At 41.2% G+C, this 23,829-nt stretch overlaps 5 protein-coding genes and 1 non-coding gene across 6 annotated transcripts; 3 read left to right on the top strand and 3 right to left on the bottom strand.

The window, feature by feature from the left end:
* The first annotated feature begins 360 nt into the window (after window positions 1–360).
* On the top strand, window positions 361–2,648 carry ndufa6 (NADH:ubiquinone oxidoreductase subunit A6). Its single transcript, XM_004071802.4, has 3 exons — window positions 361–533; window positions 2,193–2,308; window positions 2,428–2,648. The coding sequence occupies exons 1-3, from the start codon at window positions 395–397 to the stop codon at window positions 2,557–2,559; spliced, it is 387 nt and encodes a 128-aa protein (XP_004071850.3). The 5' UTR covers window positions 361–394; the 3' UTR covers window positions 2,560–2,648.
* Window positions 2,649–3,444: 796 nt separating this feature from the next.
* On the bottom strand, window positions 3,445–4,381 carry smdt1 (single-pass membrane protein with aspartate rich tail 1). The gene is made up of 3 exons (XM_004071803.4): window positions 4,171–4,381; window positions 3,881–4,054; window positions 3,445–3,654 (listed from the first exon to the last, which is right to left on the bottom strand). Exons 1-2 carry the CDS (start codon window positions 4,315–4,317, stop codon window positions 3,917–3,919), a joined length of 285 nt encoding a protein of 94 aa, XP_004071851.1. The 5' UTR covers window positions 4,318–4,381; the 3' UTR covers window positions 3,445–3,654; window positions 3,881–3,916.
* Window positions 4,382–5,076: 695 nt separating this feature from the next.
* Window positions 5,077–12,363, bottom strand: fam234b (family with sequence similarity 234 member B). Its single transcript, XM_011478521.3, has 13 exons — window positions 12,238–12,363; window positions 10,949–11,476; window positions 10,587–10,700; window positions 10,118–10,288; window positions 9,104–9,219; window positions 8,378–8,528; window positions 8,116–8,257; window positions 7,205–7,399; window positions 7,000–7,078; window positions 6,751–6,918; window positions 6,533–6,653; window positions 5,640–5,866; window positions 5,077–5,568 (listed from the first exon to the last, which is right to left on the bottom strand). The coding sequence occupies exons 1-12, from the start codon at window positions 12,272–12,274 to the stop codon at window positions 5,640–5,642; spliced, it is 2,049 nt and encodes a 682-aa protein (XP_011476823.1). The 5' UTR covers window positions 12,275–12,363; the 3' UTR covers window positions 5,077–5,568.
* A 382-nt stretch (window positions 12,364–12,745) lies between these two features.
* LOC111947841 lies at window positions 12,746–12,899 on the bottom strand. Its single transcript, XR_002873791.1, has one exon. It is a non-coding gene; the product is annotated as a U12 minor spliceosomal RNA (small nuclear RNA).
* A 430-nt stretch (window positions 12,900–13,329) lies between these two features.
* poldip3 (DNA polymerase delta interacting protein 3) lies at window positions 13,330–19,829 on the top strand. Its single transcript, XM_004071804.4, has 10 exons — window positions 13,330–13,454; window positions 15,321–15,427; window positions 15,506–15,933; window positions 16,551–16,595; window positions 17,417–17,494; window positions 17,591–17,812; window positions 18,280–18,357; window positions 18,463–18,592; window positions 18,682–18,748; window positions 18,888–19,829. The coding sequence occupies exons 1-10, from the start codon at window positions 13,387–13,389 to the stop codon at window positions 19,105–19,107; spliced, it is 1,443 nt and encodes a 480-aa protein (XP_004071852.1). The 5' UTR covers window positions 13,330–13,386; the 3' UTR covers window positions 19,108–19,829.
* A 1,190-nt stretch (window positions 19,830–21,019) lies between these two features.
* rrp7a (ribosomal RNA processing 7 homolog A) lies at window positions 21,020–23,571 on the top strand. The gene is made up of 7 exons (XM_004071805.3): window positions 21,020–21,127; window positions 21,266–21,408; window positions 22,327–22,452; window positions 22,748–22,871; window positions 22,954–23,051; window positions 23,138–23,345; window positions 23,434–23,571. The coding sequence occupies exons 1-7, from the start codon at window positions 21,064–21,066 to the stop codon at window positions 23,517–23,519; spliced, it is 849 nt and encodes a 282-aa protein (XP_004071853.1). The 5' UTR covers window positions 21,020–21,063; the 3' UTR covers window positions 23,520–23,571.
* Window positions 23,572–23,829: the final 258 nt, after the last annotated feature.

The following is a 23,829-nucleotide window of genomic DNA, read 5'->3' on the forward strand; positions in this document are numbered from 1 at the left end:
ATGATAAAGGTGAAGAGGATTTCATGTAATCCATGGACACCAATGAAAATCACAAATCATTGAAGAAAAGAGGTTCAACGCACTGTCTTGTGGGGTCTAGTTGACCCACTCCCAATGTTAAAGTGTCTAGGATAGCACAAGGGTTACTTAAGGTATATTTAGCACAAGGGTTACTTAAGGTATATTTCTTCCTTTTTTTAGTTAATCTTGTCAAAAATGTTTTGAAAAGTGGCGGGAAATGTGAAGTTCTCATCTGGTTGTATTCTTTCAAATTCACACCACTAAGAGCCAGCACCGCCTTAAAAACATTTGCTGTCGTCTGACACCAGGGGGCGCTGTTGCTTTTTAAATCTACACTCACACCGGAAACAGTTTGTCGACGTCAGCAGCAATCATGGCGTCCACCGCTGCGACCCGTACAGCTGCGGGGGCTGCTAGAGTTGTCAAACCGATTTTTAGCCGGGATTTGGATGAAGCAAAACGCAGGGTTCGGGAACTGTACCGAGCCTTCTACCGGGAGGTTCCGAACACGGGTATGTATGTCTGCTGGGGGTTTAATGGTGCGGGAAAGACCGTCGAGCGTCAAGGTCGCCTCTGTCCTAACACAGCAGCAGAGATTAGCTTCAAACAAACCGCAACGAAACTTGTCGGATGGCGGGTTTGAACCGGGCTTAGTAGAAATGCTTAAATACAGACACGTAAATATCTAGAAATTACATTTATGTGTTGCTAATGCAAGTTATTGGATCGTATAGTCGTAGTTTTTAGCTAACGACTGGAGTTAGAGCTTCTATAATAATAATAATATTGTGTGTTTTAGCTAAGATCTAAATAAAGGAAGTACATAACAACCCATATTTACACCGGCTTCTGGTTCATGCCTGTAATTATGACTCTGCACCCTCTCAAGTCAGGCTGGTTTTGTGTAAATTTTAGCCAACCACATGACAGCAATTATTTTAAATAATCAAGAATTTGGCAACATGATTTATTAAAACTTAGATGGATAGTTTGGAACATGTTGATTCAGTGGGACTGGTTTACACCACAATGTAGACCCACAGAGACTAGTCTCATACAGGTGACCTCTACCAGCATGTTTACCCAAACAAAGAATCTAACTCATAAGAAACTGATAATAGCAAATGTCTGCTCTATAAAAAAACATCTGTTGTAATCATTAGTATTTATCTAAAAAAAAACATGTTCGACTAACGGAATAATGTAAATTCTAGTCTACTAAAAACTAAAAATAACTAATAACTAAAAATAAATAATAGCAAGTAATTTAAATCATTTTTGCAAGCATATGAAGCAACACTTTCTGTTAAGGGTCCACTCCAATGAAAATTGTGTTTTTAACATGTTTTGTAGCGTTTTTCGGATGATGGACAATTAAGTTAAATTAAGCTTAAAATTGTATTTCTATTTCTTTATTCAAATTGTTCTGAATCAGGAACAGATAAAAAAAAGGCTATTTGAAAATGATCGTATTTGTGATGTAGAAAATATCCTGGGCGGGCCACATGCTCCCTGCTCCGCTTCATTCTGATCCATCCACTTGCAGACAATAGATCCATCTACGCCTTTGTTTTCCACGTCTGAGCTGGGATCTGGCTCAAAACTATACCTATAGCTCCAATATTGCTCACCATTCTTGTTGCATTGGTTATGTTAGATTAGGGTTGTGAGGAGCGGTTAGGTAGCAGGAGAGGGAGTACACAAAGGGATGGCGGAAAGAGTGAGTGAGCTTACTCCGCCCTGCCGACAACTCAGAGGCAAATTTCTAATGTCTTAGAAAACAACAGAAGCTTTTTGATTTTGTTTAAAGATGACAAAATCCTTTTTAGGGTATATTTCTTAAACTGCTATGGTGGCTTTTTAAAAGCATGGATCTATGCCACTCTTTATGAACAACTGGAGATTCAGATCTGCCTCTTTTAATTCCCCAAACCTTGTATTTTTGTACTGATCTTCTCCAATAAATGACCAAACAAGTACCATATTTCTGAATTATACATTTTTAACAACGTGGAGGTAATGCATACATTCGTGAGATTCAAGTGACCTTTAAATGTCTTCATTTCAAATTTAGGAAGACCTTTCTGACATTGTCCTAGTTACCTGCTCATTGAAGGGTTGATGGCGTATTTGTGGGACTGATGTGGTAAAAGCTGCTCGTCTTTCTGCAGTGGCCATGTTCCAGCTGGACATCACCACACGTCAAGGAAGATCCAAAGTGAGGGAGTTGTTTGACAAAAACAAGCATGTGACCGACCCCCGAGTGATCGATATGTTAGTGATTAAGGTAAAACGCACTCCTCTGCGCTTCAAAACAAACACTGTTGCATTGACCACCACTTCTTTACATTCGTTTCGATTGTGTCTAACGCCTATTTAACTGGACTTGCTGATTTTGTTCTTCAGGGGAAAATGGACCTACAGGAGATGATCCACGTCTGGAAACAGAAGACCCATGTGATGCGCTATTTTCATGAGAGTGAGGATCCTCGACCCGCTGACTTCCTGTCCAAATTCTACAAGGGTCACGACCCATGAACTCTGCAGCTGCCTGCTGACCTCTTTGCTTGTGTCCAGCGTGAATCCTGTTTCCATTTATTGTAAATACACCCTTAAAATTCAAATCACGTCTTTTGTTCCGATTCATTTAAAGGTACGGTTCAAACCAAAATGATTGTTGGAAGGAAAAGCTCTAGAGAAATGAGATAGTTGAAACCACTACTTGAATTCTGGATCCGTTATTTGAGGTAATTGGAAATCCAGTAACATACCTTTGTTATGTAAAAGAAAATATTGCCTTTAAAAGAACCTTAAAAAGCCACCATGGAAAATCATGTTTTTAACATGTGGCATATTTCTGAATATAGAGGACATTTATTTAGAAAATTAAGCCTAACGTTGCATTTCTGAGTGTTTCTTTATTCAAATTGTTGTGAAAAAAATGTGGTTTGAAATGGATCGTATTTGTTACATAGAAAAATACTGGGCGGACTGTAGACGACTAGATCCGCGTACGTCTTTGTTTTTATCGTCTACGCTGGCATCTGGTTCAAAACTGTACGGCTGGATAGTCGGATAGCCATTTTTGTTGCACGGGTAATTTTAGGTTGGGGGTGTGAGGAGCTGTAGGCAAGCAGGAGAGGGTAAACAGAGCTCTCAGCAATAGGGAAGGAAAGCAAGGCTGGGGTTGTTCCACGCCAACGGTCCCGCCCACACCTGAAAGGCCTAAACAACGACAGGTTGTCTAAACACAGCATAATCCTAATTAAATGACGACTGGGAAAACTTTTAAAACAGATCAAACGATGATCAGAGTGGGTCTTTAAAGTTTCACCTAAGAGGATTCAGGAATTGATCGAGTGGTTTCTGATCCGACGTCTTTATCAAAACCTGTCCGAGTTGTGATCCACTGACTGCACTGAGTTACAAGTGTTTCCCCTTTATTCAGACCAAAGTATTGCATGCAAATACAGTGCAGTAGAAACAAGTCGTGACAGCCCGCGTCCCGTGGAGATCAGAAACCCTGAATCCGGTGCAGACGGAGGGGTTGGACACTGCAGCAGCAGGAATCCTGGGAAGGCCTGGATCTGCTCAGGTGTTCATCAACACTTTCCAGTGGAGAAGCAGGACAATCTGTGGAGGAAGAGATGTCTGACACCGACTCAAAAGAGCAGTACATCAGGACAACAACACAAACATGAGGGAGCTACACATCATGCTGAAGAACATTTACATTTGGAATCAGCTGTTTTACTGACAAAACGTTTGTAGGGAATGACTGACCGCCATCATTTACTGTTATGTTTGAATGTCTGATGTTGCTTCTGATTTTTTTTTTGTAAAGCATAGATCTTGTTACCTGAGAACAGGAAGCCCTCGGCTCGTCCGGGGCCCTTCAGTCGTCATCGTCATCGTCCTCCGGCACAAAGATGTCGTGCTCCTCGAGCAAAGCTGCAAAGTTCTTGCTGATCTGAGTCCCCACATATAAGAAGGGCACCACTACCAGAGCGATCCGCATGAGGCCGAACGGGGTCTGCTCCCCACCACAGAGACAGCTGCGTTAGTACAGTCAGGCGGCCGCTGCAGGTCGGTGTGTGTCTCTGCTGCTGCCGCAGTCCGGAGCGGTTAAACCGGTCACCACGCACTCACCTTCTTGGGTTTAGGCAGAATTGCCCCGGAGGAGGAGGACACGGCTGACCGGTAAGGAGTCACGGTCCTTCCCGGCGTACTGGAGGGGCCCAGTGGCGAGGCGCGTGCTGACAGGCGGACGAGGCGACTAAAGAGAGCCGACGCCATGTTTACAGCCTTTCACACGGCAGCGATGCGGAACTTGAGGGGCTTTTCAGGGAACAACAGCGACACCCAGCGTTTGTAAAGCCAAATAACACCCTCCGGAAGGCAAACGTTAGGGCTGTGACGATTCATGTTAACTGTTCGATTCATATCATAATTTGTGGTTGCTGATCCACTGACCTCAACTGGATCCAAGACATCTTTAGCCAAAAATTCAACCAGTGTGACTCAGTGATAAATTTCTGTGTACTGAACATTGCAGGTGAAGTTTTCCAGATTCCTCACATTTGGTACAAGAAAAAAAAGTTTAAACTAAATAAGTGTACAAACAATGTCAAATCCATACACGTTTTAGTTTCCTAAAGTTCAGCTTACTGGTTTTTTTTTCCACATCAAAATAATAAACAGAACATTATTAGAACCTTTTAGACCAGTCTGGTCACGTCTTCACAAAAGTCAAAGAGTTTCCACACGTTAGACTGGAACGATGGATTGATCTTTTTTTGCTGCCATCACGTGTGTTGTCCGCTTTGATGCACTTGTCATTACAGTGAAATAAACCTACCGTGTCTCAATCCAAATGGTATTTTCCAAGATCAATACTATGTTATTTTCATTTTGAAACAATTTTAGAACCGTATAGGTCGATTTGATTAACAACTTGCCTCAGACAGATCGACCTGGTTGGATTGTTGGAATAGAAATTGCCTCGAAGTTGATTGATTAATCGTTACGCCTCCAGTAAATGTGATGAACACAAACTAAAATGCTTTAAACTTTTTTTATGTTCCGTTCCAGCTTATGGTAAACAATACAGGATTATTTACATTATCAAATTAAACATAAAAGTGCATTAAGGCAATAAATACTGTACAGCATCAAATATTTACAGACTATGAACAGAAAGAAAACAATCAGTTCTGTTTCTAACATAATGTGGTCTTGGAAGAGCTATGTGTAAAACTGAAACACATTTCCTTGTTCTTGAACAATTATTGTTTATGCTTTACTGTCTCTAAAAAACTACTGGGAAAGGTAAAGTAATATTAAAGTGAAACTACTGCTTACTAAACAACAATTACATTTCAAAAACATAAAATTAACTTAAAAAAAAAACAAGCATAGGGACCATAACAGACTGTCAATATCTTCATATTAGTTGGAAATGTCTTTTCAGTTGGTCACTTCTGCCCTTTTTGTCCATGATTCCTCGCACTTGTTCAGCTCTGGATTTCCTAAAACCAGCTCACATTGCTGCACAAAGAAACATTCCCTGCAGTTAATAAACTTCAAACAACGTTTTTCACCTTAAATGACTGTCTCACCTAAGGCTTGAAGGTCAGTCGCCTAAAGAATGTGTTGATTTCAAAGGCTCCCGGTTTAGCAGCTGCTCCTGGCTTGGTGCTGTTCCCCAACCAGACAATTCTGCTGTTGGTGATGGCAGCTTTAAGGCTCATGCTCTTGAGGATCTGCGCGCTGGGATCAGAGTCAGGTGTGGGCCGAGACGACACGGTGAAGTAGGTGACGTCTTTCGGATGCTCCTGGTAACTCACTGTCAGAGAAAGTGGTCAGTGTCAGGATTTTTTATGTATTAATATTAGAGAAAAGTCTAAAAGTAAAAATAATGCCATGTTTCTATTACGATGTGGCAACAACAATCTTCCACTCACTAAAACTAAATGGTTCCTGTTTCTTTTAAGAGGCTAAAAAGATGTTTTTTTGTGTGTGTGTGAGTAACGAACTGGAGCTTTGTTTTTGTTTTTTTAAATTCAGCAGCAGTGGATGCAGTTTATTTTTCCAAGTAGGAACTGATTTGTTTGTTAGGGATAGAAGAGATTTTTGTAAATAAAACTGTGTAAAAAGCACTGTGCTTTACAGTCACAGTGCTGTTCATCCATAAACACACACATTCACACACTGATGGTGGCTCCGGTGTCTAACACTGATGCCAACCTATAACCACATGGGAGCAATGTGGGGTCCAGTGTCAATCACATATGGTGGGACAGGGCAGGATCCAAACCAGGGATCTCTCGATCAGTGGTCAACCGCTCTACTTCTGCCCACCCCATATTTACAAATATAAATGGTTGTAAAAAATGTATATATTTGACATTAGACATGATTAAAACAGAGTGAATTGGAATCTTTCAGGACCTTGGGGTTACGTTGAGCTGTTTTTGTCTTGTGTGTATCTTCGTGGTCATTCTGTGAGTACCTGCAGATGTGACCGCTGTGTCTGTGGTAGAGCTGAGCTCCAGCAGGACGCTGGGATAAGCGGGATGCATCAGGAAAAGTTTCCGGATGAGCGGCTCTGCTGCTGAAACCCCTGGTGCAGTCTGGACAGTGGACAGAACATGAGTTCAGGACATTTGAAAGATGGCTGAGATGATGATTCTGCCTTAAAGATCAGAATAATAGTCAGAGCAGACTCACCGTACTCTTGGTCGCATTTCTCTGCGCTGTGATTGGCTCGCTGGCCCAGAACAGGAAGGCTGATTGGCCCGTTGAGGTGGAGACCACTGACGTGTCCAAAACGAGACGGGGACACACAAACTCTGCTGCCCACAAGAGGTGACCGTTCGAACCATTAACGATGAGCGTCTAAAGAGACAAAAAGGAGTTTTGGGGACAATCAATTCAAGACAAACAGTATTTGTCCCCCCTTCAAATGAAAAACCTTACCTTCATGATACCATTTGCTGAATGCTGAATGAAAAGATCCAGGACTCCGTCATCATTGAAGTGTCCCACAGCTGGCTGACTGTGACAGGAAACATCCATCTTTCAGCTACTTTTGTGTGTGTGTGTGTGTGTGTGTGTGTGTGGGTGTGTGTGTGTGTGTGTGAGCACAACATAGGGATCTCACAGCACACACTGATCCACATACCTGTGGATTGGAGGCGAACTGAAGGTCCATTCTTTGTGCAGATCTTTCTGCCTGAGCACAGACAGCTTGCTGGCTCCATACACCAACACCCAGTCACTTCTGGAGGAGTTCAGGTTGGAAACCGTGTCCAGGCTGTAGCGCTTGTTGCCAAAACCTGCCAAAAGAGGCAGCAGGAACTCCACGCTCTCAGATCCACTGCAGAGGAGGAGAACAGTCAAAATGTGGTATCAGAGATCAATGAAGTTTAAATAAACCATAAATATTATCCTTCAGTTGGTAAATATGCAGCATAAATCAAAATTTTATCAGAATTTAGTTTATCCTAGAACCAAATTTTTTATAATAAATCCATTTTTCTGTGTTTTTAATTTGGCAATTTTATAATGAAGTCATAACATAAAAGAGGAGTTTTATCAAAAGTTCTATATTTTATTTATGCACTTCACGAGAAAATCAATCACATAATAGTTTTAATTTTAACCTATTAAAATATTACTAAATAACATTTATGACAGTATTGCAGCAGTTAATAAAAAGGTTAAAGATTTTAAACTTTCCCTTTCTTTATGCACGACTTCTTCCTCTAAAAAACATAAAATTATTCACAAAAACAAGTGTTATTATTTAGTGTTTTAACTCAAACTATTGACTTCTTTTTTATATTTTTGGAGAGCAAATTAACCAAATCTGTTTTAAAACAGCAGAACAAGAATCCTTGATTTGAGGAATGTTAGAAATAAGAAAAAATATAAGTAAGATTTAATGTCCAGATTTGATCATGAAGTTCATTATCAGTCATTTAACGCCAAGAAAAAGCTTCATGAGTACAGAATACACAACAAGCACCAAGTAAGTCACAGGTTAGCATTTTGACAGACAAATACATCATTAAGGCGTTCATTAAGGAATACCTGTAGATGTGCATGAGAGAGGAAGAGTTGTTTTTTTTAAGCCCCTCCCATTTTGGATCCCTCCTCCTAAGCTTCTGAGTCAGCGGCATTTCTCCAGTGGCTCGAATGTAGAGGTCCCACAAGAAGATGGCCTGAACATTACCTGAAAGATGAAACGTTCAGGGTTAAAGCCAGATCTGCACATTCTAAAAGGAGTTTTTTTTTTGTTTTAATATGTAAATAATCTGTCTTGACGTTTGACGACTTTTCTATGTCTCCTCACCGATTCCAAACAGGATGCAGTAAGCTCCTTTCTGGGTTTCGTGCAGCAACGGACCGATCAGTTTTCCCTGTCCTGTCAGGTTGAAGGGGACGGGATGTCCGAGCTTCGCTCCGGTGAGTCCAGAAATTAAAGTCAAAGACAAATCTAAAGCCTGCATTTGAAATATGAGAAATCAAACATACGAACTGAATGTAAAAACTCAGAAATGCAAACCTTCATCTTATGTTTGCAGAATTAGATGAGTTAAAATGCAGAGATATGTTGGATTTAGGAAAAACATCCGATTGACTCTGACAGGTAGACAGTTTGCTAAATGTAGGGGCCAAAACTGTAAGTGTTTCTGTTTATTTGAATGCAAATGATTTCCTGTTTGCACTGGTGTGTTGGGTGTAGTGGGGATTATAAGGGGAGTTCACCTGTTCACTCGCATGGAATGGAGCAGGTGAGCCGGGATGTACACCCTTTAAATCGCTTTAGGTAACGCTGTCTCCATTGCCTTTTACACTAATGGGTATAATGCCTACATTTAAATAAATCCATTTTGAATGGATTTCTTTAAATGTAGGCATTGGTCTTCTGCTTGTTCACAGCACAACATGTTGAATGGATCAGAGCTGTAGCTGCTGCAGTAAGGACGTTTAATCTGTCCAATTTAGTAATGCTTTCAGTCATGCTGCAGTGAAAACGAACAATAAACTGGCCGGTATTGTGTAAGAAAAGACAAACCTCATCTGTGGGCAGGGTGGCCACAAGCAGATCCGGGACTGAGTCCCCCTGAAGGTCCGGGAGCAGCACGGCCTGAGATTCAATGTTCTTCAGCGGCACCAACCACAGCTTCTTTCCTACACAGCCAAAACAGATTTAGCTTCATCCATAATATTCACTAAAAGAGGGATTCGTTTCCATTTTTTCTATCTTTGCTTTATGGTCTATTTCACATTCTAAAACCCTTTGATCAATTTTAAGTCTTTTTATGGTGATAATTCCATTTTTTTAGCCAAAGAAAAAAAGATGTTGTTTTCTGGGACACAGTTTCTGCAGAGCGGCCGAAGTTAATCAGAAATTCACCTCTGAGTTGTTGACGCAGAGTAAGCCTGCCTCAACTCCCTATCCGACTTGTTTACAGTTTTGATCTAGATCCAAGCTCAGGTGAGGAAAACAAAGACGTTCGTGGATCTAGACGGCCACAGGTGGATGCATCAGAATGGAGCGGAGCAGGTAGCTTATGGCCCGCCCAGCATATTTTTTTATATCATAAAATCCAATTTTTTTAAAAACAATATTTTTTTGTCTGCTCTTGATTTAAGATTTGAATAAAGAAAAACTCAGAAATGCCATTTTAATCGCAATTTTCTTTATACATGTCCTCCATCATGAGAAAAATCCCACAAGAACCTGTTAAAAACAACGTTTTCATTGGAGTGGGTCCTTAACTGTTTCTGCTGTAGTTCATAAAAAGTCTGTAATTTTAAACATATTTCCTAGAATGCACAGCTTTGCACCCACTGGTAAACTGTGGAGGATTTTTGCATTTTGTTCAAAAAAATTACATCCCTATAACACGCACAAAAAAACGGTTGGTTTTCTTGGTTTTGAAAAGGTCATTAAGTTTATAAATAAATAAAAATGATCTAAATGTTGATATTCTGAGCTTTCCGCTAAAAGCACAGCCTGTGTTTTTACTGTCAACTGACTGCCATCTCTGACAAAAAGCGCCGTCTGATTTGGAGAAACTCTCACCTGTGGTGCCATTGACTGCCATGATGGTGGACTTTCCCACAAGTAAGCACACCGGCCATGACGGCTCGCCGCTGAGCTGCAGCCCGCACTGGATCCACATGACCGATTCCCGCATGGACTTCCTCCACAGCTCCAGACCGCCGACTGCAGAAGCGGCCACCACGCTGAAAACTGCGCAGAGAAGAGTAGGTTCATTAAAAACACAACAAGAAGACCGTTCGGCAGCAGTTTTACATGTCCAGTAGAAACTGAGTTTAGTGTGTTTTCTGATCTTTATCATATGTCTAACCCTTTTTAAACTCTATCAATGATCATATGAGGCTGAGGAGCAAGAAAGATTTCACTGTGCCAAACATCCTCATGCCCTTTGCACCTGACACCTCCCTTCTCACATGAAAAGCTCTAGTTCATCATTCCAAGAAGAGAAGACGGTCAGGTTAGATCAGCTCTGATCTTCCACAGAGTTCACCTTTGTTTCCTGGAGTTGAGCGCGTGTCATTGGATCTGGATGTTACGCCCAGGAGCACATCCTGCATTGAATCTCCATCAACGTCCCATAATGCCAGTGGGGGGGGAGTGACGCCTGCACAGAAAAGTGAGATGAATTGACTGCATGGTTGATTTAAAAATTTAAAAAAAAACTGAATCCTGAATGGTTTTCTGAAGGATCCTATGTTAACTGCAGCAAATGAAAGGCAGATGTTGCCTTGACAACAGAAAGTCTCAGTAATTACTGTTATCACCAGCAAAATGAGCTCTTAATGAGTATTTATGTTTCTTAAAGGCATTCAGAAAAAAAGCAAACATCTGTGATGAGGGAAACCTCCTCACCTCCTGCATCCCCCAGCGCTTTCTCCCACTGAAGCTTTTTCTGCAGCTCTCGCTTCTGGCAGGGAATCAGGAAAGCACACAGCAACACTAGCGATGTGGCGCAGAACAGAGGCACCAGGAAAAACGCACTCCGGACAGCGTGTTTGCTCCTTCCTCTTTTGTCGTCTGTGTCACGAATGCCTGATGCAGAGCTTCCCGCCGGCCCCACGTCGACCCCCATCTTTTCCCGAGCCGAGTCCCTGTGGCTCCAGTACTGGGAGGCTTTGACGTTGTCTCTGTCTTGCCTCTTGGGGAGCCTCTCCATCCACTCATCCTCATCTTCCTCATCCTCCTCCTGCACGTCGTCAGTGGCACCCACAATTCGGCGGGATCTTCCTCCACGCAGGCTGGCGGAGCCGGACGCCAGGCAGCTGTCCCGGCTGAGGCCATTCCGCGGATAGTTGAGCACCAGGTCGTCTTCTTCGCTCTCATCTTCGCTGTCCGCTTGGGTGAGGGGGTCGTACTCCCCCAGCTCGGAGCCCTTCTTCCCTGCAGAGACACACAGAACTGACCGTGAAACGAGTCTGCCTCATCTTTATGGGCTTTTTTGTAACAGTTTGTGGCCAAAACCCAGACAAAATGCCCCGGGTGGTTAAATTATTAACTGAAAATTAAATAATGTTATGACATAGGAGGGGGGGGGACTAAATTTTTAATATAATAATATATTTTCATTGTTTTCAATTTGCAAAATATGAAAAAAACAGAAATGGATTGTCCAAAAATAGGTGACAGAATATTAACGAAATTTATAATAAACTGTTTTTATGAATAAAACCTTTCAAATAAATAATCCTCCAATGTAATAAACATGAACTATAACATTTATGCAATTAATGACAGTGTATGTTATAGTTTCCTTTGTTTACAATGACAGAAATCTCGTTTTTGGGGCCTGCTCGGTTCTCCTCCTGATCTTTGCGCGCGCGCGCTGGAACTGCAGGTGCGCGGCTTCTCCTGGTTTTGGACGTCGGTTAGCAGCTAAAGCTCACGCGCTGACCGCAACACAGCATCCTGCTTAGGGGATGACCGACTGACCGGTAACCCCCCCGCGAGAAACTGACCTTCATGGTAGAATCATAGAATGACGACATAAAAACGAGGGATATTTCGGTAGAACGTGACGTGGGGATTCAAAAAGTCGGTTGTATGGATTTAAAGCTAAAAGCGGCACGCGCCTAGCGTCTGTCATTCAAACACGTAACCGGACCGCTTTGCTGACGATCCGTTGGAGTCCAGCATCATCTTACCGGGCAGTTTGAGGGCGCGGGACAGAGCCGCTGCCATTTGTCCTGTCCGCCAGGTTCCGTTGCGAGGGAGCTGTGACAGGCAGCTACTGTGCTGTGCACATCTGATCTGTTCCAAGCACGGTGCATCATGGGAAATTGAGTTAAATACCCTCGCAGGCATTGTGCGGGCAGAGATAATAATTGTTTTACAAAAAACACAAAATTGGGGGGGGGGGTACATTGAATACGTCATAATCTCATTTTTAAAAATGGATTTACATTAAAAATTGTAAACCAGTTAAAACTAGTTAAAAGAAAGTCAATAAATGAAACAATCATAACTTGAAAGAAAATTACCATTTCCCTCAACTATTTCCAGTGTTAGATGGATTGTTAATTATCATGAATCATCAATGTGTCTGCATCTTCGATTTAAAGTACATGTATTGAGTAATTATGAAAATAATGTGTTTAATAGGGTTCCGGGTCGGGTGATATGAGTAGTTATATTTTACATTTGGGGAAGGGTAGGGCAGACCCCAGTCCCACGAGGCATCTCGCGAAGTAAGCAAGTCACCTCAGCAGGCAGGCCTGTGCCCCGTCAAAAATTCCTCTCGTATTGTGAACGAGGATACGGGCGTCACCCCGCATCGTTATTTTCCTTACTCATCAGTTTAAGGCATACTGAGACAACGTCCTCACAGCAGTATAGACACAGTGCCAAAGAACTCTCACTCATGGTTTTCATGCTACCAATGTAAACACAGACTTAACATCGACTTAAAATGTTATATAATAATAGCTCATCAATATGATCGACGATCTAATACATTCCGTAGTCAAGAACAACTTTAGATACACATGCATTGGATTTCAATGCAACAGCGCAATGGTTTGTGGGTAAACTATTTGGGCGTGTGGGATTTGTGCTTAAGGTATTTGTACTTTAGGTTCTTTCCTGTACACTATACTTCAGCAAAATGTATCTTAAAATATATTCACTAAATTATAAAGGAAGTTTTCATTAAGTACAATTAAATTTAGTTTGAAATTTTGATGTTATAAACAATATTTGGCATGAATTTTGGCCTAACTCATTCCCCGTAGTACTCCTTGCGGACAACTTTGTCTTGAAGTGGCGCATGCGCATAGTCAAGCAAGAAGAAGAAGATGGCAGACGTTTCTTTGGATGAAGTCATACGTCGGCGCGGTATTAACCTCAAAGTTCCTGTTAAACGGTACCTACAAACACTTTAAAGTAAAGAAAAAAATAGAAGTTTATGATACTAAACAAATATTGAAATGTGTAAACGCAGCATGCACATTGAAAGCTGTTTGTCGACCAGTGAGCACCGAAAGCTCCAGCTCGCATCGTGAACGCTAAGCTAAAGTAGCATTATTGCTGTGGGCCTTCGGATAATAAGATGTTAATCTCACGTTTGGTAATAACTTAGAGGTTATTTAACCAGAAAAAACACTTGTTAAGTTTTGGTAGTTATAAGAAAACGTAAAAATGAAAAGAATTGTTTCGCTCTTATGTTTGGTGGATGTGTGTAGTTTGGTAGTAGTTGTGCTTATAGCGAAGCGGGGTTTCTCCTCATAACTCTTAAGGCATGCAGTACTGTTTAACGAATGGGCTCTTGTTTACTTACCTGGTTCCTAGGTATAAATCCGTGTTGTTTGATTGCTCAGTTGGTGCTGGATGGCCTTACGCAAGCAAAGTAAATAAGTAAAGTAGCTTTAAGCTGGGTAGCCTCGGACACGTTAGCAAGGTTTGGCTAACGTATAGAAATAATTTACGCCAAAAGATATATAAAAGTAGCTATTAATTTTACTTTCACAATTGCTTTTTTCCAACCACTAGTATTTCGTGTAAGTTTGGTCAGTGATGTCTTTTTGTCTAAAAAGTTATTCCCTTTTCCTTTCTCCAATGAATTTTTTTCTTCTGATGTGTTTCATTCTCTTGTGGTATTTATTTTATCTGATGATAAAGGACATATATTAAGAAAATTAAGCTTAAGTTGCTGCATTTATGAGGATTTTTATATTTAAATTGTTGTGAATCAGGAGCAGACAAACAAAGGTTGTTGCAGTGTCGTAGTGGGCCACAAGCTCCCTGCTGTGCTCCATTCTGATGCATCCACTTGTAGACAACTACATCCATGTACGTCTTCGTTTATCTTCATCCAAGCTGGCTCCTGGCTCAAAACTGTACGACTGGGTAGCTTCAATTTTGCTTACCATTTTTGATACACCGGGGTGTGTGAAAGGCTGTAACTTAGTGGAAGTGAGTGTAAAGAAGCTGATGATGGGAAGTGGGGCCTGGCTTACTTCCAGCCAACAGTCCAGAACACAACTCATAGGGGAATTTCTAATAAACTACTGCTGCTCTGGAGAAAAGGATGTCCCAGAAAATGACACAGGTTATTTGATTTTGGCTAATTACAACATAATCGTTACTAAAAGACGATTGGGAAGGCTTTTACAATAGATGGAAAGATGATTGGAGAGTGATTGGAGCCAAATATAGACCATTTTAAAGAAAGCTTTTTTTTTACATCCCATATAATAGTTAACTTTAGTTGTTGTCATCAATCTAAAATATTGCTTAATTGGTTTTGATTTATTTTATTACATTTATAGGGTTTCTAATGTATTTTTGAAATATTTTCGAATTTCAAAAGATTAAAATTATTACTATATTATTACTAATTATTTGTAATATGGCACGATTCACTTGCACACCAATTAGTAGCAACTGTTTCTTCCTCTGGTGTATATGCACATATAGCAGGCGTATGGTCATGTGTAAAGGGATGCAGAACAGATGAAGCCTGCCCACTCGTTATTTGCAAACAACCTTTTTTTTGGTGAAAAAATTTTTTTTTGGTCCTTATTCATTCTAACCTTATTTTCCTATTGTTGCGGTTAATCAGAATCTGAACTTTCTTTATTGTCATTGGGGTTAAAATAATATATAAAAGTCAGGATCTGACATAAAGATACTATTTAAAATATAAAATACAAAACAAATGTAGTACACTTGTGTGGGATTGTCATTTCTAGGTTGTGCTGTTTGTTGACATGGCTCATCTTGTCCTCAGGCCTCCATTTGGACGGGGTTTAGGAGGGGATGGGAAAAATTTTGATGCCAGACAAATCATTGGAACAAGTGATGTGAGACAGCGGCTTGGCGTGGGAACAACAAAGGGTAAAGCTCATCTTAATGTTTGATTCTTGGATGAAATGTTTTTTCCCAGATCCTCTAAAACAAACATTTTCATTCCAGGTTTTCAAGTAAAAGATGCCAGAGAAAAACTTGTCCAAAAAGACGCCCGTTTTAAAATTCAGGGCAGGGGAGGTGCATCAGCTGTGCAGGACGCCCGGCAGATGATCACATCCAGAAAGCAGGGGCAGACGCTCTCCAGCATCCCTGCACAAACGACGCTAAAAGCAGTGATTTCACAGCAGCTGCAGAGCAAAACTCTGGTTCCTCCCATACAGATTCAAACCGTCAGTCATTTTCCTGGCATCAATGCGCGGCAGTTTAGCTCTGCTGTACAAGGACTGAGTGCAAGAGGCATCACTGCACCGCAGCTGAGCAACAATGGGAGAGTGATGGATGCTCGCGACAGGCTGAGCCTCAAGAGGAGCCTTGGAGGAACGCCGACACAATCAGCCATGGCTCCACCTCTAAAAATTACCAAGACCATACAGGTGAGGGGCCGTTGTTTAGATCGTGAGCAGATTTGAAGCAAAGTGACATCAGGGGTTCCCACAAATCACTCAATGGTTTCCTCTTTTTTTTACATTTCATTTTGATTTCTGGAAATTACTTTTACTTTTCTGGAACCTTTTTTTTTTTCTTCTTTACAGAAACTGGAAAAGGTAGATACTATGGGACATTGCTGATTGGATAATTAAGTTTTTCCATTATTTTACCCAGAAGTAATTTGTCATGAGCTGATTCTGGATATGCTCCATACTGACCATAAAGCCTTTAGTGGTGTAATGATTAAGGACGCATTTGATAAAACTCAAACGTCAATCAATCAGCGATGCTTCATAGAACGTACCGTTTCCAGTTTCTTATAGGGTTTTGTTTTTTAACATTTCATTACAATTTCTGGAAATTTATTTTTTCAAAACATTTCATTTTTTTGGAATTGTGTTTTTGAAAATGTGATTTTTGTTTTATTGTTTGTTTCACTTTTTTAAATTGTTGTTGTGGTCTTTAATATGTTTTTGCTTTGAGTAATTTGTTGATGTTTGAACTTCAGGGCCACCGTAGTTTTGTTTTTATTCATTTTGTAATATCAATTTGTTCTCCACAGCAACGACCTCTAGGGATGGCAAGTGGAATACGTGCAGCTGCACAGGTAGTTCTATTCCTTTATGTATTTATGACACAAACAATGGGATCCAGTATCTCATGTTCCTGCCTCCTGATGTTTCCGTGACTTGGCACTGCCACATCCACCACAACGGCTTTCCTCTGTTCTTTATCCACCACTACAATGTCTGGTTGGTTCTCCATTACCATCCTATCAGTCTGGATCTGGAAGCCCCACAGGATCTTTGCCCTCTCATTCTCTACCACCTTCGGAGGTGTTTCCCATTTTGACCTTGGGGTTTCCAGTTCATATTCTGCACACATCTTCCTCTATATTATTCCAGCCACTTGATTGTGGCGCTCCATGTATGCTTTCCCTGCCAGCATCTTACACCCTGCAGTTATGTGCTGGATTGTTTCAGGCGCCTCTTTGCACAGCCTACACCTTGGGTCTTGTCTGGTGTGGTAGATCTGAGCCTCTATTGCTCTGGTGCTCAGGACTTGTTCCTGAGCTGCCAGGATGAGCGCTTCAGTGCTGTCCTGTAGGCCAGCCCTTTCTAGCCATTGGTAGGATTTCTTGATATCAGCCACTTCAGTTATGGTCTGGTGGTACATCCCATGCAGGGGTTTGTCCTCCCATGAGGATCTGTCCTCCAGCACTGTATCCTCTGCTGTCCATTGCCTGAGACATTTACTGAGCACACTGTCAGCTGGGGCCTTGAGCTCAGATAGACAGACAGACAGACAGACAGACAGACAGACAGACAGACAGACAGATGTGTGTGTGCGTGATCAACCATTGATTTTTTTTTTTTTTTGTAGGAATTTTTGATAGAACAAATGTGACCATGTTATTCTTTTTTTAAGCCTGACCTGAATGACATTGATGGGACCTCCAGCAAACAAATAAAGTTCACAACTGCCAACAATATGCTGCAATCACGGGTAAGCTTAGATGCACAACATTCAGCTAAACCCATTCATTTAAGGCATACTTGGAGTGTTTTCATTACTCCTGGTCGTGTTTGCTCTTTCTCACAGTCTGGTTCTGTGGGCTCCACATTCTCCATGTCGGCCCCGATCACCAAGGTGGTTAAAAACGATGCGTACACGGCTCCACGGCCTCCTGTCCCCGTGGCTCCCACCCGACCAAACGCCAGCACGGCCGCCGCACGCACCTCCGCTGCAGCGCTGCAGCCGGTCTCCAGGACTCTTCAGCAAAGCACAGCAGAGACCATAACCACAGCGCCAACTCCTCCACAGGTGAGTCAGTGTACTTCATTCTTCATCGCATTCAGCTCTTCTGTCTCACAACTGTGGCTGGTCATAACTGGAATAGGACAGAATATGGCTAAAATTATTCAATTACAAATGTATGAGAACATGACAATAGTTATAGATTACAAATGAGATTAGTATGATTTAAAAAAAAAACAACACTAATTTGTCTGTAATTAATCGCGATTAATGCGGTAATTTGACACTCCTACTCTGTATATCAAACAGTATTTAGAAAATCCACTATTCACTATGCAGCATGTTGATAATAACCTTGCAAATCCACTACTCACTACTTTAGTGAATTAAATCTGTATAATTTGACTGTGAAAACAGCAGGTTCCCTGAAAGTGGAATAAAAGTTCATCATAGACAAATTGGAATGAGAGACAGTGATCCCCATCTTACTGACATACACACCTGCTTCTAATTCTGATGTGTTTTTGATGCAGCCCACCTTCAGCCCCCTGGAAGGCACCAAAATAACCGTCAACAACCTGCATCCACGAGTCACAGAGGAAGACATAGTGGTGAGCAGATTGAACTTCAGGCTTCAAGCTTTTCTTCTAATTGTTATTGGGTGTTATATAAGAGATGCTGCGGTGACTCACTGTGTGTTGTGCTTTCGTTTCCAGGAGCTGTTCTGTGTGTGCGGTGCCTTGAAGCGAGCGCGGCTAGTCAAGGTCGGCGTCGCTGAAGTGGTGTTTGTGCGTAAAGAAGATGCCGTGAGTGCGTACAGGAAGTACAACAACCGCTGCTTGGATGGTGAGTGCTTCTGGAAAAAGAATCCAAAATCCTATTCCTACGAAGAAACCTTATTTTTGTCCTAATCAGTTTTTCTTATTTACCTGAAGGTCAACCTATGAAGTGTAACCTTCATATTCAGGGAAATGTGATCACTTCTGATCAGCCTATTCTGCTGTAAGTGACCTGGAGAAGTTTCACTCTTCCCCTGAAACCTAAACATAAAAAGTTCAGTGTGTTATTCAGTGTTCTGCATGCTTGTTGTTTCGTGTTTGTGAAGATTTGCGACAATCATGCAGCTTTTGGGTTCCTACAGGAGACTGAGTGACACTCCCGGGACAGGCGGCAGCACAAAGAAAGACGGTTTGCCTCCCTCTTTGTCTCGCACCGGCCAGAGATCCTCGTCCCAGCCCACTCCAGAGGTGGACCCCCAGACCATCCTTAAAGCTTTGTTCAAGTCCACCGCGCAGTCCACCACCACCACCACCTCCGACGCCCCCAGTTCGCAGACCACCGCCTTCCGCATCAAGATTTAGCTCACATGTAAATTACCAACCATATTTGTTTGCGTTTCTCAATGTGGACTTTTGAAATGTTGTTTTTTTTTCTCTCAGGAGTCCACATTCTCTCATGATAGTGAACAAATATTAGATGAGGCTGTGGAGAATATGAAACTCAGTGTTTGTGGGGACAAATGACACCTGTAGGCTTTTGAAGTTTCCGATGTGGTGTGATGTTCTATTCAGTTTGGTGAAACAGGAGGGAGGAGTATGTCCATTTCTGTTCTTTTTTTTTAACATTACTTTCAGACAAAAAACATGTGTAAAGTAAAGATTATGGCATGTTGATCTGATATGAGTGGAAATGTCATTGAGCAATGTAACGTTTACATTTAAACTGCCACACAGCTGTTTTATGACATTATCGGCATCTATCAGTTAAGTTCCACGTGAAATCGTTCCCTCGTCGTGAGTTTAGTTGAAACCTAAATTAGATTTTGTTTCAGAATAAAAGTTATTTCATGTAATGGCACACAGACAGTACTGTGAGGCTTCCTGGGTGTTTCAGCTCTTGTGGCACTCTGCTGTTTGTAGCTGTTCTTTTTCTGAACCCATCATTTGTTGTTTGTATGTAACACTTGGTTTCAGACTGTAAACTACTTTGTGTTGCTTTCTTTTGCCCCTCAGCAGGAGTAGAAAGCTGTCACAACTCTAACACATCGCCAATAAATAGAAAGCTTTGTATGTGTTGCCTGGGATTCATCTTTGCTTTAAAAATAATATTGAATGATTAAAGCTCTTCTGTTCAATGTGTTATAAAATATCTTAAACTGGAATGACTGAAAAGACTAACATGAGATTTCAAATAAATCACTACAGAAACCTTTGTTTCTGTCAAATGACAGTAGTATCCAATTACTTAGTACTGCCTCTCTCTGTGATATTTGTATCTAAAAATACAAAACAAACAAAAAATACATATTACCTCTAAAACTAAACTTTATATTTATTTGTAGAATTTGGGTCAACTGAACCTTGAAATCTGAAGGAAAAAAAGTCTTAAGTTTCATAAATGAGATACTTCAGCTAGAAAGATGTTAGGTCTTATCTTCCAAAAAAATGCTTACGTTTTTTTTTTTTTTAAATATAACTATTTCTCAAATATAATTTTGTGGTAAACATCAAGTTGTATAAGCAAACACATTCCCATCTTTGACAAATGAGTGAATGGACATCCAGGGTTTCTGTGAAAGCAGTGCAGCCAAAGGTGATGATCCAAAACATCCCAGTCAGGTGAGTCCTGAAGCTGGGAAAAAAGCGTCCTTAGGGTTGTTTAACCCTTGTGCTATCTTAGATGACCCCACCCTTACATTGACGTGTTCTCCCTACCACGATAAAGGTGGAAGATTACATGTAATCCATGGACACCAGTGAAGATCACAAATCATTAAAGAAAAAAGGTTCAGAGCACTGTCTAGTGGGGTCTAGATGACCCAACTCCCAATGTTAAAGTGCCCAGGATAGCACAAGGGTTAATGTTTTAGAAAAAAACATTAAACAAATGTTCGGGAAACGGGGGAAGCAAAAAGGCAAATACGGATTTGCAAACAAAATATGATGGAATCACAGCAACATTTTAATTTGACATTCAAATTTTTCACACATACAAAGATTTACATAAACAAAGCATGTTATGGTTTTTCAATTCCTAATCAAAACTTTAACATTGGGAGTGGGGTCATCTAGACCCACTAGACCGTGCGCTGAACCTTTTTTATTCAATGATTTATGATCTTCACTGGTGTCCATGGATTACATGAAATCTTTCCACCTTTATCCATCTTTGTCATGGTAGGGAGAACACGTCAATGTAAGGGTGGGGTCATCTAAGATAGCACAAGGGTTAAACTACTGTTCATAGACTTTTGTCAGGGTCGGCTTTTAAATAAAGTTAGAAACGAAACTACTTCCGGTTTAGGCGTCACATCAAAAATGGCGCCCTCCAAGGCGAAACATGCCAGTGGCCAGCCTTGGGTTATTCCTGGAGGGTTTTCAGGTATGGTATAAGTTAAATTAAATGTGGATATCTAAAATTATTGTAAATAGAAATTAGAATATCCAGTAAATTTGAAGCTCTTGTCTGGGACGTTGGGACACTCGTTTGTTCGTTGTACTGATGGTTCTGCTTCTGCAGTCCTTTCCTTACAGTTCAGCTCCGGCAGCGCTGCTCGTCATTGTCTGTACGTGAAGGAGCACAAAGTGCGCACAGAGAAGAGTTCTCACAGACCTCTGGACAGGACTTTGTTTCTGCTCAACATTCCTCCGTACTGTTCAGAGGTGAGCCTCAAGAGAAAATAAAAAAATAACCGAGATGTCTTTCTTTGTCTTACACAGACTCAGCTGACAGAAAATTCACATCTGCAACTCAAATGTCTTTTAAAAAGAGTAAAGCGAATAAAGCCTTACATTATGCGGCTTATTCAGTCTGCTTGATCTTACTTTTTTGCAACCAAACAACCTGAAAATTAAAAAAAAAATCCCAGTTTATTACTTACCTTGGTTTCATTGAATACTCTTGGTTATTTTGTTGTGGTTTTATTTGTCTCTCTAACTTGTCCTATCCAGCAGCTGAGCAAACGGATATGAATCTTCTGACACACGAGGTGTATATTCGTATAAACCTCTTCTGTATTTGAGGCTAAACTGTTGGGTGGCGACATAACAAAAAGAAGAGGACAGAGTGGGACGTTAGAAATGGGGGATGAGGTTACAAACAAGGGGAGAGAGAAGTAGACGCAGTGGCAAAGCAACACATTGCTAGAGATTTATCATTACTGCCAGGTGTAGATGTTAGAACTAAACACTGGGCCCGTCCACAGACACACTGGAAAGTTACAAACATACCTGTTGGCTCCAAAGATCTTCACGCACAAACACGTAAATGCGTACACAGTACAGCTGCAGTTCACACGCACATGCTTATGGATACGAACCAACACGTGTCAAGCATATCATTCCATCCCGCATACTATTTGTGCAAAGGTGAGCTGACACTTATGCTCACCAGAAAGCCCATCCTGCCCCACGCTCCTGCCCAACCTATGGGAAGTCCAGTAGAGAGCAAGGCAGGGGGCAACCCCCCATCTGCCCAAGAAGAGGATGCCCAGGAGAAGTGGGGGTCCCCCATGTGTGCGGTAGACATGAGCCAACTAGGCTCCCCACCTCTCTCATTGATTCTTTATTGTGTTGTTTCAGGTTGTTGTGAAAGAATTATTCTCCCAGTTTGGCGGCATTGAATCGGTTGAGTTGAGGGATCACCCGGGTTCATCTCAGGAATCTGGACCCAAAATATCCAAACTCTTCAGACCAGCTGAGAAACAGGTTTGTGTTCCTGCACTCGTCTTTGTGATTTTCATTTACTTTGCTGTGCAATATCTGTGATATCAAGAGTCGCATATGGAGGAAGCAGTTTAGAAGCATCATTTTAACTTCCTTATTCAGATTTTAAATTTCTTTAGAATTTTAGGTCCAGCTTCTTAAAGTGTTTCCATAAGTAACAATAAATAAACCAAACTAATTAATAATAGATGCAGGGATGATTTGAATCTTTCCTCCATTTGTCCTTCAGCATCTTTGACTGTTAACATGATCACTTATTAACCTTCATCTCTTTTAGGGTTTCAAAGTCGGTTACATCGTCTTCAAGAACTCCTCAAGTTTGCAAGCAGTTAAGTCTTATCCCTTTGACGCCCCCTTGGTGGTCTCAACTGAGCAGCGTCCGGTGAAAACAGGCGTACAGAGTAAGTGATGCCTTTCAGTGCAGTCAGGAAAACAGCAAATCATTTGTTTGACTCGCTTGTTTGGTGCCTCTGCCCTTTACAGAATGGATTCAGCAGTATTCAGAGTCCTTCATCCAACCAGAAAAACTCCAGCAAAAAGTTGACAACTTTATGCAGAGCTACGACGAGCGTAAGGAAAAGGTGTGAATTCCTCCACTCCACTTTGGATTCAGGCACTCATTAATGTTCCTTCCACTGTAACACAGGCCTGTGGTTTTTTTTCTCAGGAAGCAGAGCAAAAGAAAGAAGAGGCTGAACGGCAACAAGAGGAAGAAGAAGGCTGGGTGAAAGTCACCAGAGGGCACAAGGGCGCTAAAGCTCGTCCTCACAGCGAGGCGGCCAACGAGAAAACTCTACAGAAAGAGAAAAGGAAGAAGAGGAGGAAGGAGCTCCTAAACTTCTACACCTGGCAACACAGAAACACACAGAAAGAGCGTAAGTTACTCAAGTTCAAATGTAACCTGGAGCTAAAATGTTCATCTGTATTTTTTTCTTACATTTACTGTATTCTCTTCTTTTACAGACATTGCTGAGCTGAGGAAGAAGTTTGAAGAGGACAAACAGAAAATAGCTCTACTGAGGGCGCAGAGAAAATTCAAACCTTACTGACTCTTTATGACGTCTTGTTTAAACCACACTGTTAATAAACAATTGATCCATAGATGTTTTTGTGATAATTCAATTATCATACTCCGTTTTTTCAAGTACTGGTAGTTTTGGGGGGAGAAAATATAGAAAATTATAGTTTCACAATCATTTGATGTAAGCATCAAAGTAGTTTAAAGGGCCTGTATCATATTTTTCTTAATTCTTTGTATATTCACATATATGATACCTTTGACACACTAAAGAATCCTTTTTTTTTTTAATGAAAGAATTTTCTTACCTGAAAGTTAGACGACTCGATCTCTGAGGCACG

This window comes from Oryzias latipes, chromosome 8 (assembly GCF_002234675.1).
Source record: "Oryzias latipes chromosome 8, ASM223467v1".
Lineage (NCBI taxonomy): Eukaryota > Metazoa > Chordata > Actinopteri > Beloniformes > Adrianichthyidae > Oryzias > Oryzias latipes.

Excerpts from the sequence above, each read along its gene's own strand:
- ndufa6 (XM_004071802.4), top strand. The coding sequence starts at position 395 with ATGGCGTCCACCGCTGCGACCCGTACAGCTGCGGGGGCTGCTAGAGTT. Across the intron at positions 534-2,192 it reads CCGGGAGGTTCCGAACACGG|TGGCCATGTTCCAGCTGGAC; the intron begins GTATGTATGTCT and ends GTCTTTCTGCAG. Across the intron at positions 2,309-2,427 it reads TCGATATGTTAGTGATTAAG|GGGAAAATGGACCTACAGGA; the intron begins GTAAAACGCACT and ends TTTGTTCTTCAG.
- smdt1 (XM_004071803.4), bottom strand. The coding sequence starts at position 4,317 with ATGGCGTCGGCTCTCTTTAGTCGCCTCGTCCGCCTGTCAGCACGCGCC. Across the intron at positions 4,055-4,170 it reads TTCTGCCTAAACCCAAGAAG|ACCCCGTTCGGCCTCATGCG; the intron begins GTGAGTGCGTGG and ends GGTGGGGAGCAG.
- fam234b (XM_011478521.3), bottom strand. The coding sequence starts at position 12,274 with ATGGCAGCGGCTCTGTCCCGCGCCCTCAAACTGCCCG. Across the intron at positions 10,289-10,586 it reads CTCAACTCCAGGAAACAAAG|TTTTCAGCGTGGTGGCCGCT; the intron begins GTGAACTCTGTG and ends TTCTCTGCGCAG. Across the intron at positions 7,079-7,204 it reads AGTTCGCCTCCAATCCACAG|TCAGCCAGCTGTGGGACACT; the intron begins GTATGTGGATCA and ends TTCCTGTCACAG.
- poldip3 (XM_004071804.4), top strand. The coding sequence starts at position 13,387 with ATGGCAGACGTTTCTTTGGATGAAGTCATACGTCGGCGCGGTATTAAC. Across the intron at positions 15,428-15,505 it reads TGGCGTGGGAACAACAAAGG|GTTTTCAAGTAAAAGATGCC; the intron begins GTAAAGCTCATC and ends TTTTCATTCCAG. Across the intron at positions 17,813-18,279 it reads CAGCGCCAACTCCTCCACAG|CCCACCTTCAGCCCCCTGGA; the intron begins GTGAGTCAGTGT and ends TTTTTGATGCAG.
- rrp7a (XM_004071805.3), top strand. The coding sequence starts at position 21,064 with ATGGCGCCCTCCAAGGCGAAACATGCCAGTGGCCAGCCTTGGGTTATT. Across the intron at positions 23,052-23,137 it reads ACGACGAGCGTAAGGAAAAG|GAAGCAGAGCAAAAGAAAGA; the intron begins GTGTGAATTCCT and ends TTTTTTTCTCAG. Across the intron at positions 23,346-23,433 it reads CAGAAACACACAGAAAGAGC|ACATTGCTGAGCTGAGGAAG; the intron begins GTAAGTTACTCA and ends CTTCTTTTACAG.